Here is an 11,949-nt window from a genome sequence, read left to right on the forward strand (position 1 = left end):
GGTACTGGAAGCCTGTGCTCCTGGTAATGTTGCCCCACAGCACCACCCATCCTTCGTGACTCTAGGGGCACACTCAGACCTGCTGATCTCTAACTTGCTTCTTGTGTCTCCAGTCTAAGTTCAATACACTCTTCAGAACTTTCTGCCCCGACCCCCCCGCCAGCAATTTGTACATCACATTTCCCCCAGTACCACAGAAATACAAGGAGAACAAGATCTCAAGGAACTGGGCAGCAAGAGTAGAAAGAGGCAGACAATTTGGGAACAGGGGATGTGCAATTCCTCCTCCTCACCTCAAGGAATCAAGACTGTTTCCTACAGAGTGCTATTCCTTTTGACCTTTGTCTTATTTATAGGAGGCTACTGGGGCCATGGACTTTCTTGGTGACAGTGTGATGAACCGGAGGTTGAGCACAGAGTAGGTAGGCGGGGCTTGGGGGCGGGGCCAGGCCAAAGGGCCTCTCACTTAGGAGCTTCTCCATTCTGTCAGCTCTCCCGGAACATCCAAGGCGAGACTGGCACCCAGGGCGCAGCAGGTGAGGGACTGGGCAATGACAGAGGGTAGGCTTCAGGGGAGATGGTGGCAGAAGAGTCCCAGCTCTGTCAACCTGAGCTTTCCATATTGTGGCTCTCATTTGATAGAATTCCTGAGTCTCAGTGGGGAGGTCCAGCTCAGTTTTTCCTGGAGTAAAGCAGCCTCAGAAAGAAAGACATGGTTTTGGATGGGTGGGTGCGGGGCTGAGGGATGGCGGTGGATAAGGGCACGTGGGAGACCACTGAGAGATGCAAGGAGATCTTAGGAGACACGGATATAGAGGTAAGGGCCAGTGAGAGAGTATGGCCAGAGGATGACAGGGCAGCACTCAGTCAAGTGAAAACAGGAGACTGAAACATGGAGGGAGGGAGAGGACAGTGGACCAAACGCGAGATGGCAACGGAGGCAGTGGAGAGCTAGGTAACAGGAAGGCCAAGGAGGAAGGAAGGCTCACATGGAGCAATCTCCTCTTCCGGCTGTCGAGTGTGGTCCAGAAAGCCCCAGCAAAGCTGGGGGCAGAGCAAGGTTCTGGGTTTCCACTGGATTGATTCGGCTGGAGGAGAACCCCCTACCCCAGTGACCCTGCCCTGCTTCTTCAGACTCCCATTTTGGTTGGGGGACAGGGCGAGGCTGCTCCTCACTGCGGTCAGAGCCACATCCTGCAGAGGAACAGGGGAGGGGGAAGTAAGAAGCAAAACAAGCAGAACCACCATAGGCAAGACCATGGGGAGAGCACTCCGGGACCAGGCACTCATGTGCCGCCAGCTGGTCCTGAGTGCAGCCTCAGCAGAGGCCCCGAGACCTCCGGGGCAGTCTTGAGGTGCTTGTTCTCATGTTTCCTCAGCGTGCTTCAACCTCATTGAGAGCATTCCATGGGAGGAGGCTTCTTCAGATTGTGTGGTTCAACGCCCATTTTTATCATTTGCCAGTGACTTTAGTCAAATTGCTTAATTGTTCTTAGTTTCATTTTCCTCATTGCAAATTGGGGATACCTACCTTACAAAGGGTTGGAAGACTGAGATAATTCACATGAAGCACTTGCCATATAGTAGGTTCTCAATAAATGTGAATGATTATTATTTTTTTTCATCAGGACTCCAGGGACCCCTATATTTCTCATGTCTCTAAAGGCAGTACAGCACACTAGCTGATATGGGCTTTTGGAGTCAGAAAAACAGTTGTGTTTGACCTGGGTAAATTATTTAATGTAAGCTTAAGTTTGCTCAGCTGTAAAACAAAGACAGTAATAGCTACGCTTCACAGTGTAGGTGTACGTCTGGGTACAGATGTACAGTACCCAGTCAAGTGTCCAAAAAGGGCAGCTGTGAGAGCTGTCTGCCAGGTAAGCTTCATCATCTCCACTGCAGGAGCAACAGCCCACTTCTCTTGAGGTCTTAGCTGTGGTGCGCTAGCCTGGGGTATGCCCTCATCCCTCCAGCTAAAGCTCCTACTGCTCTGCTGGCCTGTTTTAGAGATCATGATGTCCGGCAGTCCTAAAGGGAAAAATGGGAACCAAGTGTAGTGGACTGAGGGGGCACAGGGGGAAAGAGATGACAAGCAGAGATGATGATGAGACGGAAACCAGAGACAGAAAGGGGAAAAGCTATTTCTCTCTTGCTAAGGAAGCCTGTGGCCTCTCTTCTAGTGACTGATCACATAACCCCCCACCCCGACCCCTCCCTAGGAACCATGGAGTCCTTCAGTTCCAAGAGTCTGGTGCTACAAGCAGAGAAGAAGCTACTGAGTAAGATGGCAGGGCGGTCTGTGGCTCATCTCTTCGCAGATGAGACGAGCAGCGAGGTGCTAGATGAGCTCTACCGTGTGTCCAAAGAATACACACGCAGCAGGCCCCAGGCCCAGCGGGTTATCAAGGACCTGATCAAGGTGGCGGTCAAGGTGGCTGTGCTGCACCGCAGTGGCTGCTTCAACCCCAGCGAGCTGGCCCTGGCAACCCGCTTTCGCCAGAAGCTGCGGCAGGGCGCCATGACAGCACTCAGCTTCGGGGAGGTGGACTTCACCTTCGAGGCTGCCGTGCTGGCCAGCCTGCTGACCGAGTGCCGGGACGTGCTGCTGGAGCTGGTGGAGCGCCACCTCACGCCCAAGTCCCACGGCCGCATCCGCCACGTGTTCGATCACTTCTCTGACGCCGGCCTGCTCACGGCTCTCTACGGGCCTGATTACACCCAGCACCTGGGCAAGATCTGCGGCGGGCTCAGGAAGATGCTGGACGAGGGCAAGCTCTGAGAGTCCCAGCCCCAGCACGCTCCTTCTTGGCAGAATGGCTGACTGAGAAAACTACACACACCAGGCTCCTAACCCTGCGCCTCTGCACTAATGCTTTTCAATCCTCAGGCTTCAGTCTTTCCCAAGAGTGCGTGTGACTCTGAGACTACCCCACCCCCAGACTCCTGGTGGAGAAGCAAAGCTGAGGGTTGAGGCCTCTCTTCCCACTCCAGCCCCAAGACCGGAAACAAAGCTGCCTGAAAAAAGATGAAGTGAAACTTGGATCTCTGTTTCCCCTGCAAAGGGCCTTTCAAACAGGGAAGCCCCCTCACCTCAGAACCAGGGTAAGAGGACATAGCCCAGCTAACTCTTCTGGGGACACTAAAGACAGCTGGGGGGAAGGGGACCCTGAGAGACATTCTAGATCTGAAGGTCTGCAGAGTCTGGAGGGATCCCAGAGGCTCTGCTCCAGAGGGCAGGAAGAAGGGGCTAGGGCAGGGGAGAGTCTCACAGAGGAAATAAAACTATTAAAACATGCACAGGGCTCAATGTTTAATCTCTCCAGCTTTTTATATCTTATGACCATCACAGAGGAAAGAGGTATATAAACACCACTCATCTCACCTCTCACCATTTCCATACAGGAGACTGAGGCATATTTCCAATATCACTGGGGTTTCTTTGCCTACTTCTGTTTAAGAAACTCAAAAAAACTGTACCACACATCAGTGCTACAAATTGCAAATAAATACGTAGTGAGGAGCAAGGCATAGATCAACAGGCTCTGGCAGGGAGAGGGTATAACAAAGAGGCTCCCATGGCAAAAAGATTCCCACAACTGTCTTCCTCTTCAAACTCAAGTCAATTCTTCTTCCATCCTTTAGTCTCACACAGGCTGAAGAAAGGAGCAGATCAGAGGGGTGAACCGGTGGCACGGAGGGTTCTGGACCCTACATTGCCTTTTTTTTTCCTCAGAGCAAGAGTTGTGAAAAAGTTACAGTGACCTGATTAATCAAGACTAAGCCCAAATTCTTTCATTTGAGACTGGGGACAAGGCCTGGCACAGTCTGCCACTCCCTGCAGAAGGGCTAGATCACTGATGGCCCATTCTCAATAACATGGTTGGCTAAGAAGGTGGGGAAGGTGGACTAGAAATCACTGGCTCACTGTTCCTGGGTTCCCCTCATCGAAGGGCTACAGAAATCCCATTTTTCAGCTAAGAGTGGGAAACAATAAGATACAGCAAATAAATATTACTTCAATATAGCACCAAATAAATTAGGTAACAGAGTTGGAGATGGGGAGGAAGTTAGGGGCTAGGGGAGTCCCTGCCTCCCTTGGCTCTAAGGCCAAGGAATCATGGAAGGGACGGGAAGGGCAGCAGGGATCTAAAAAGACCTTTTGAGTCTAAAGACCAACTCTAGACTCAGCCCAAGAACAGAGAAGGGGTCTATTTCCCATCCCCTACTCTTGCCAATAGAACTGCTCCAGGCCAAGGAACTCTTGACGGACAAGGAGGCTGGGGAGATGGCAGGAGTACGGGGAGGTAGGCTGGGAAGCCGTGTTCTTGAGCCTCACCTCAGGCTCCTCTCTCCCTCAAGATGCTCCTTCAGCATCTGGCTTCTCTCAATCAGTTCTGGGGACCTCAGAGTTTGAAGATTTCATCTTCCTGGTCCCGAAGTGTCCGGGTCCGAGAGGTCTGGGTCAGTGGCACAGGACCTAGGACTGCTCGTTGCTGCATCCGAGGAGAGCTTAGGTGAAGACTTGAATCCTCCCCAGGTATCCTGCAGGTGAGGAAAAGGGGGAAAAGCAACAGATCAAGGGAAGAGACTGAGATGGGCTGAATGAAGAAGTAAGTGGGAAGCTGTCTTCCTCTAATATACATGAGCTGGTTGCTTTACGATGGAGTCCAACACCCTCTGGATAAATCCTAACCCTAACGTTCCTTCATGGATCATCAGAGCAGTAAGAACAGCCAACTATTTCCCTCCACTGGGAACACAGAATCACTTTCCAGCGCCTCCACCCATTCCAACAGCCATGGGCTCTGCGAATCGTCTTGGGGCCACCTGAGGGAAAGGCTTCACCTTGCTTCTGCTGACACTGGGCTTACTTTGTGTCTGATCAGGTAAGATTGGGGGAACAGAGAAATTTACGGAGGGACTTAAAAGGACCCATTCAAGACTCACCCACTTTCCCCCTTTTTCAGCTTCTGGGCAGCAGCCTTCTTTGACAGGCTGATCTGTGAATCGAGCTTCTTGAGGAAATCGGAGGCAGAAAGGTCATGCCTGGCGGGCTCCTGGCCAGCTGTGGGAAGGGGTTCACCATTGGCATGTCCTAAACCTCTTTCTCGTTTCTTCCTCTCGGCTGAGTGTGGTCGAACTTCATCCTTACCGGGCTGTACTGCTTCTTCTCCATCCTTCTCTTCCTCAGAATCCAAACCATTGAACAGGTCTCTGGGCTCTGTCAGGATGGGGATGTAGAGGGTTTTCTTCAGGAAGATGGAGTCATTAGTATAAAGGCGGTTTGCACGCTTAATCTGTTCCATCTTTAAAAAAAAGTCACCACAATTAATGACAGTAATAATGATCCACCTTATATTTGTATAGCATCTCATGCCTTTTAAAGTGATTGTTCAGAGTCTTATCTGGCCCTATAATAACCAAAATTACAGAGGGCTATTATCGCTATTTTATTGATCAGTAGTTTTTCACACTTTTTGGTTTTAGGGCCCCTTTACATTTTAAAAAAATATTGAGGAAAAAAGCTTTTACTTACATTAATCACATCTATCAATATTTAAGGTATTATAAATTAAAACTTAAAAACTTTAAAACACTTAAACGTTAACATAAATATTTTAATGAAAAATAATGTATTTTATAAAACAAAAATAGTGAACATATAGCAAGAACAGAGGCACTGTTTTACATTTCTGTAAATCACTTTCATGTCCGACTTAATTGAAGACAACAGGCTTCTCATGTCTGCCTCTACAAGCATCTGCTGCAGTATCACAGGCCACATGGCTTCTGAAAAACACAGTGTGCACCCATGAAAATAAAAAAGACGCATAAAGTCTTGCTATTATTACTATGGAAATAGTTTTGACCTTGTGGATCCCTAAAGAGTCTTAGGGAGCCCTAGATTTTGAAACTACTGTGAAGATGAAGGAACTCACTCTGAAACTAACTAGATTCTAATGACCTTTCTAGCTCTTGGCTCAAAGGCAGTGGAGCAATATCCCCATATATGATACTTTGAAAACTACCATAAAGGTGAAGGAAGTGAGGCTCAGAGAGGTTAAGTGACTTGCCTAGCAAGCTACTGATAGAGCTAGAATTCTGGGCCTTTTTACTCCTCCCAGGAATGCTTTTCTTACGTATTTATTTTGGCCATGTTGCGAGACATGTGGGCTCTTAGTTCCCCGACCAAGGCTGGAACCCATGCCCCCTGTAGTGGTTAAGGCCCCCTTAACCACTGGGCCTCCAGGGAAGTCCCCAGGAATGCTTTTCTTATTATAATATTAATAATTTCACTGATCACGTATTTATTTAGTGCCTATTTATTCATCACTAAACACAGTGGCTGGCATCACCATCTATATCTACCTGCCTCCCAAAGTAGAAATATCACTGTCATCCTTAACTCATACTTTTCTTTCACCATCTATACCCAAGAGGTCAACAAAAATGCTGCAAAAATCTCATCTCTGGTCTCAGCTTCACATCGCCACTGACTTAGAACAGACTCAATATGTCTCATTTGGGTATTGTTAAGTTTTTTAACTGGTCTTCCTCCCTCCATTTTAACTTATCTTCTACCCTGCTGACATGTATCTTTTTTAAAAAAATTTAACCTGATCAATCCACTACCTTGCTTATGAACTTTCTATGGCTCCCCACTGGGTCAGAGATAAAATCCGCATTACCATTCAAGGGCATCTCACCTTCATAGGAAGTCCAGCCACACCTCCCTTCTGCCACTTACACCTTTTGCCATCCTGAACTTTTAATTTTTCTTCCAACATTTCATGATCTTTCACACTTTTGTGACTTTATCTGCCTGGAACGCTTCTCCACTTCTCCCTTCTTGGCCGGGAAAACTTCTCATCAACTATCATTCCCTTCGTGTTATCTTCTTCAGGGCTCCCAATGCATACTGTAAATACTGCCATAATAATACCTATCTTGTTATATTATACTGTAGGCATATTTGTCCTGTGCACACTGTGAGTCATTTAAGGGCAAGACTGGTGACTTGCTGTCTCTGTATCCCTAAGATTCTCCTCAATATCACACAAATTTGGCACACAGCAGAGGCTCATTAATGCTTTATGAGTAAAGAAACTAGATAATAAAATATAGAAACCACAGACACCGTATATCAGTATTTTATTACCCGAGGCCAGGCAGCCAGTTTTACTAAAAATTCATCCCATAAAGGCACCAGTTTGGGAGATCATAATTCTTATAACTGTCCAATATCAAAGCTGTTTCCACTCTAGGCCAAGACTACTAAAATAAACTTGACTAATAAAGTCTTATGCTATAATGAGTTTAAAAATAAAATCTGATTGATTTGAACAGTAAAAACAGTTAAAAGCGGCTTGCAGTTTTATACTTTTACTTTGCCAAGCACTTTGATGCTATTCATTTTATTTTGCCTAGATAATATCCTAGGTCCCTTCTAGTTCCAAGATGATATGAATTAATTTGTGAATTTTCTGTTGCTTTTATTACTTCCCAGAAGCACCATATATGGGGACATTGTTCCTCTGCCTTCGAGCCAAGAGCTAGAAGGTCATTAGAATCTAGTTTAATAGAGCAGTTCAAAGTGAGGATTTTATTTTTTTGGCCATGCAACACACCATGTGGGCTCTTAGTTCCGGACCAGGGATCGAACCCACGTCTCCTCAGTGGAAGCATAGAGTCTTAACCACTGGACCACCAGGGAAGTCCCATGAATGAGGATTTTAGAACAAGACAACTAGGTCTGAATCCTAGCTCTAACAATAAACTAGTTGTATATAGTCTATAGCAAGTTATCTCTCAAAGCTTCAGTCTCCTTATCATTAAAAATTTGTTTTTATTGAAGTATAAGTACACTATTACGTTTCAGATGTACACCATAGTGATATTTCTTATCTTTAAGTGGAAATGGTCACATCTACCTCATAAAGTTTCATGGAGATAATATGAGATAATAGAGCTTGGCATATACTAAGTGTTCCTTAAATGACAGGTGGGTAATAAATTACGTAATTTATTTACCTAAGTTTTTTATTTTTTATTCTTATTGTACAAATGAGGAAACTGAGGCCCCAGACAGTAAAGTGGTTGACTATCCAGTCACTCAGCTAGTAAGCAGCAGAATGAAACCAGAACCTAGAACTTTTCTTTACTAGACTACAGAGCTTTTCTGTACTCAGAAAGATACAGGGCAGTAAGAAAACCTCAAACAATAATTGTTGAATCACTAGCAGCAGTTTCCTTCATTGCACAACATCTGAGCCTCTGCTGGGATGAAAGGACTGCTTAGTACTTTCAAATCCATTTTCTTTATTTAGGTCTTCCCTCTACTTAAATGTTCACTTTACTATACTCCCAATCTCCAATGTGGAAATTTTAGCCAGACTTTCATTCATTCAAAAAACATCTATTAAGCTTCTATGTGCTGGGGATTATGTCAGACTCCAGAGACATAAAATTGAAAAGAAATAGTTCTGTCCCTTAGAGTGCAGGCTATTGGAAAGACAAAGATGTAAAGGATGTAGACCACTGGATTACACAGATTTATAGAGAGGACCATAGAGAAAGGGATGTCCAAGTTTTTGAAGGCCCATTGTCATGGTCCCCTTAAAGTCTGCACTAATGTCTAATGTCCCCTTCCAAATAAAAACCAATCTTCTTTCCTGACTTCCCACTCTTTCTTAACACCTCTACAAACTCACCACGTTCTGTCACCTACAATCATTATTTGTGTCCCTGCTCACTTCTTCAGTTCAGTTCAGTCACTCAGTTGTGTCCGACTCTTTGCTACCCCATGAATCGCAGCACACCAGGCCTCCCTCTCCATCACCAACTCCTGGAGTTCATTCAAACTCATGTCCATAGAGTCGGTGATGCCATCCAGCCATCTCATCCTCTGTTGTCCCCTTCTCCTCCTGCCCCCAATCCCTCCCAGCATCAGAGTCTTTTCCAATGAGTCAACTCTTCGCATGAGGTGGCCAAAGTACTGGAGTTTCAGCTTCAGCATCCGTCCTTCCAATGAACACCCAGGACTGATCTCCTTTAGAATGGACTGGTTGGATCTCCTTGCAGTCCAAGGGTCTCAAGAGTCTTCTCCAACACCACAGTTCAAAAGCATCAATTCTTCGGCACTCAGCTTTCTTCACAGTCCAACTCTCACATCCATACATGACCACAGGAAAAACCATAGCCTTGACTAGATGGACCTTTGTTGGCAAAGTGGTGTCTCTGCTTTTGAATATGCTATCCAGGTTGGTCATAACTTTCCTTCCAAGGAGTAAGCGCCTTTTAATTTCATGGCTGCAATCACCATCTGCAGTGATTTTGGAGCCCCCCAAAATAAAGTCTGACACTGTTTCCACTGTTTCCCCATCTATTTCCCATGAAGTGATGGGACCAGATGCCATGATCTTAGTTTTCTGAATGTTGAGCTTTAAACCAACTTTTTCACTCTCCACTTTCACTTTCATCAAGAGGTTTTTTTAGGTCCTCTTCACTCACTTCTTACTAGACTGTAAATTACATGAGAGCAGCAGCTACACACTTGATTTATGTTTCTATCTCCCAAGATGGTTACCACAATGCTTTGAACATACCAAGCAGAAAAATGTTGCCTAATTCAACAAGATATAGGGGAAGACCCTTATCAACTTTAAAGCAATGTATTTTTACTCCTACTAAATACACCCTACGCATGAACTGAAATGCTTGGCATAGAGAGTACCTGTTTTGTACCACAGAGACCACCTTCTTGAAAAGAAGAGGGCAGAGCATTGAGGAGGAGAAAAGAACAAGAGGAGACAGCACTTCAGTTCAGTTCAGTCACTCAGTCGTGTCCGACTCTTCGCGACCCCATGAATCGCAGCATGCCAGGCCTCCCTGTCCATCACCAACTCCCGGAGTTCACTCAGACTCAGGTCCATCGAGTCAGTGATGACATCCAGCCATCTCATCCTGTCATCCCCTTCTCCTGCGTCCAATCCCTCCCAGCATCAGAGTCTTTTCCAATGAGTCAACTCTTCGCATGAGGTGGCCAAAGTACTGGAGTTTCAGCTTTAGCATCATTCCCTCCAAAGAAACCCCAGGGCTGATCTCCTTCAGAATGGACTGGTTGGATCTCCTTGCAGTCCAAGGGACTCTCAAGAGTCTTCTCCAACACCACACTTCAAAAGCATCAATTCTTCAGCGCTCAGCCTTCTTCACAGTCCAACTCTCACATCCATACATGACCACAGGAAAAACCATAGCCTTGACTAGATGGACCTTTGTTGGCAAAGTGGTGTCTCTGCTTTTTTTTTTTTTTCAGTACCAATAAGTTTTCATTCATTGTATATTCCCAAGGAAAACAAAGGAAAGGGAAAAGGGTCAAGTGGTGTCTCTGCTTTGGAATATGCTGTCTAGGTTGGTCATAACTTTCCTTCCAAGGAGTAAGCGTCTTTTAATTTCATGGCTGCAGTCACCATCTGCAGTGATTTTGGAGCCCCCCAAAATAAAGTCTGACACTGTTTCCACTGTTTCCCCATCTATTTCCCATGAAGTGATGGGACCAGATGCCATGATCTTTGTTTTCTGGATGTTGAGCTTTAAGCCAACTTTTTCACTCTCCACTTTCACTTTCATCAAGAGGCTCTTTAGTTCCTCTTCACTTTCTGCCATAAGGGTGGTATCATCTGCATATCTGAGGTTATTGATATTTCTCCCGGCAATCTAGGAACCTCAGACTAAAAACTAGCTCTGTATTGTTTGCTGTGAATGTTTAGTCATTCTCAATTAAAATATTTCTATGTAGTTAACAGTACAGGCTTTGGAATCAGACAGACCTGTCTGAATTTTCACACCAACACTTATAAGTTATTTGACCTTGGTCAAACTGGTTAACCAATCTAAGTCTCAGTTTCTTCATCTGTAAAAAGGGCACAATAATTATACGCTTGATAGGGATGTGAGGATCAAATGAGCTAATGGATGTAAAGTCTTTAGTACAGTGACTGGCCTAAAAAATAAATGCTGCTCCCCTCCGTTGGGATAATGGGACAGGATTTGTTCCCACCAGACAGTGCAACACTGAGATGGGAAAACAAAACGATAAAGGAGGACCAAACCTTTATCACAATCAGTTAATATAAACACAATTAAGAAAATTCCAGGGGAAGTTGCCTAGAGGGCCATACATTCTCATGAGGAATAAACCTCTTCTAATTGGGTGTCTACGTCCCAATCCTGGAAGACTCACCGTCACCCCGTATTTGAGTGCTAGTCCAGCCAGGGTGTCTCCGGGCGCCAACTGATGCTCCAGGCGTCTTTCCCTCACCGGGGAGCAGGCAGACTGCACCAGGCTTCCATAAGAACGAGCCCGGCTCCCATGAAGCAGTCCTGACCCCCCGAGGGGGGCCTGTCTAGAGGGAGAAGCCATCTCCTCACCCTGCGGACAACTGAGGTTACAACCCCCGGGAGGCCCGGCCAAGTGACCGATAATGACGGGCTCGCGGTCCGAGAATGGGTATCTTAGAGGATTCCTTTCCCTTTCAGTCTTCTCTCTTAAGTCTCCCCGCCTCCCCCGGCGAGACGCGACTTGTCAGCCCTAGCTTCTCCTCCCTCCAAGTCCCCTTCCCACAAATCTGTACTCTGACTATTCAGTCCCTACCTGAGTCTTCCTTAGCACCCCTCCGACTTTCGACTCCCCACAACAACTCGCGACGTTGACCCCTGACCTTTGAACTCTAGCAGTCTCCTTAACACGCAGCTCAATTTGCCCCTACGTCTGGCAGCCCGACCTCCAGGCTCCCCAGTATCCCGACTCCGCCCCGTCCCGGGGTTGGCCCTCTAGGGTCAGGAACAGATCAGGCCCACCCTATGTGGGCTGTGGCTGCAGGCGAAGGGCGTGACAATAGCCAGAGTCTGTAGCACTCTTTCTCCTTCAGAGATCCTCAAAGGTATTCT

The 11,949-nt window shown here is 46.4% G+C and overlaps 2 protein-coding genes across 3 annotated transcripts; one reads left to right on the top strand and one right to left on the bottom strand.

Moving 5' to 3' along the window:
* Positions 1-443: 443 nt before the first annotated feature.
* TIPE2 (TNF alpha induced protein 8 like 2) lies at positions 444-3,295 on the top strand. The gene is made up of 2 exons (XM_086392618.1): positions 444-536; positions 2,220-3,295. Exon 2 carries the CDS (start codon positions 2,225-2,227, stop codon positions 2,777-2,779), a length of 555 nt encoding a protein of 184 aa, XP_086248744.1. The 5' UTR covers positions 444-536; positions 2,220-2,224; the 3' UTR covers positions 2,780-3,295.
* Positions 3,296-11,820, bottom strand: LYSMD1 (LysM domain containing 1). Of its 2 annotated transcripts, none has more exons than XM_086392617.1 (3): positions 11,654-11,820; positions 4,948-5,306; positions 3,296-4,542 (listed from the first exon to the last, which is right to left on the bottom strand). In XM_086392617.1, exons 2-3 carry the CDS (start codon positions 5,304-5,306, stop codon positions 4,404-4,406), a joined length of 498 nt encoding a protein of 165 aa, XP_086248743.1. In that variant the 5' UTR covers positions 11,654-11,820; the 3' UTR covers positions 3,296-4,403. The 2 variants fall into 2 exon arrangements, with proteins under 2 accessions (XP_086248743.1, XP_086248741.1); XM_086392615.1 differs by having other exon boundaries at positions 11,243-11,820.
* Positions 11,821-11,949: the final 129 nt, after the last annotated feature.

This window comes from Bos grunniens, chromosome 3 (genome assembly GCF_055505025.1).
Source record: "Bos grunniens cultivar Pamir isolate PY7600 chromosome 3, Bosgru_T2T1.0, whole genome shotgun sequence".
Taxonomy (NCBI): domain Eukaryota; kingdom Metazoa; phylum Chordata; class Mammalia; order Artiodactyla; family Bovidae; genus Bos; species Bos grunniens.

What these genes read in the sequence shown, in the direction of transcription:
- TIPE2 (XM_086392618.1), top strand. Translation starts at nt 2,225, where the DNA reads ATGGAGTCCTTCAGTTCCAAGAGTCTGGTGCTACAAGCAGAGAAGAAG.
- LYSMD1 (XM_086392615.1), bottom strand. Translation starts at nt 11,422, where the DNA reads ATGGCTTCTCCCTCTAGACAGGCCCCCCTCGGGGGGTCAGGACTGCTT. An exon ending in CACTCAAATACGGGGTGACG is followed by an intron (nt 5,307 to 11,242) that starts GTGAGTCTTCCA and finishes TTTTTTTTAAAG; the next exon opens with ATGGAACAGATTAAGCGTGC. An exon ending in CTGAAAAAGGGGGAAAGTGG is followed by an intron (nt 4,543 to 4,947) that starts GTGAGTCTTGAA and finishes CCTCACCTGCAG; the next exon opens with GATACCTGGGGAGGATTCAA.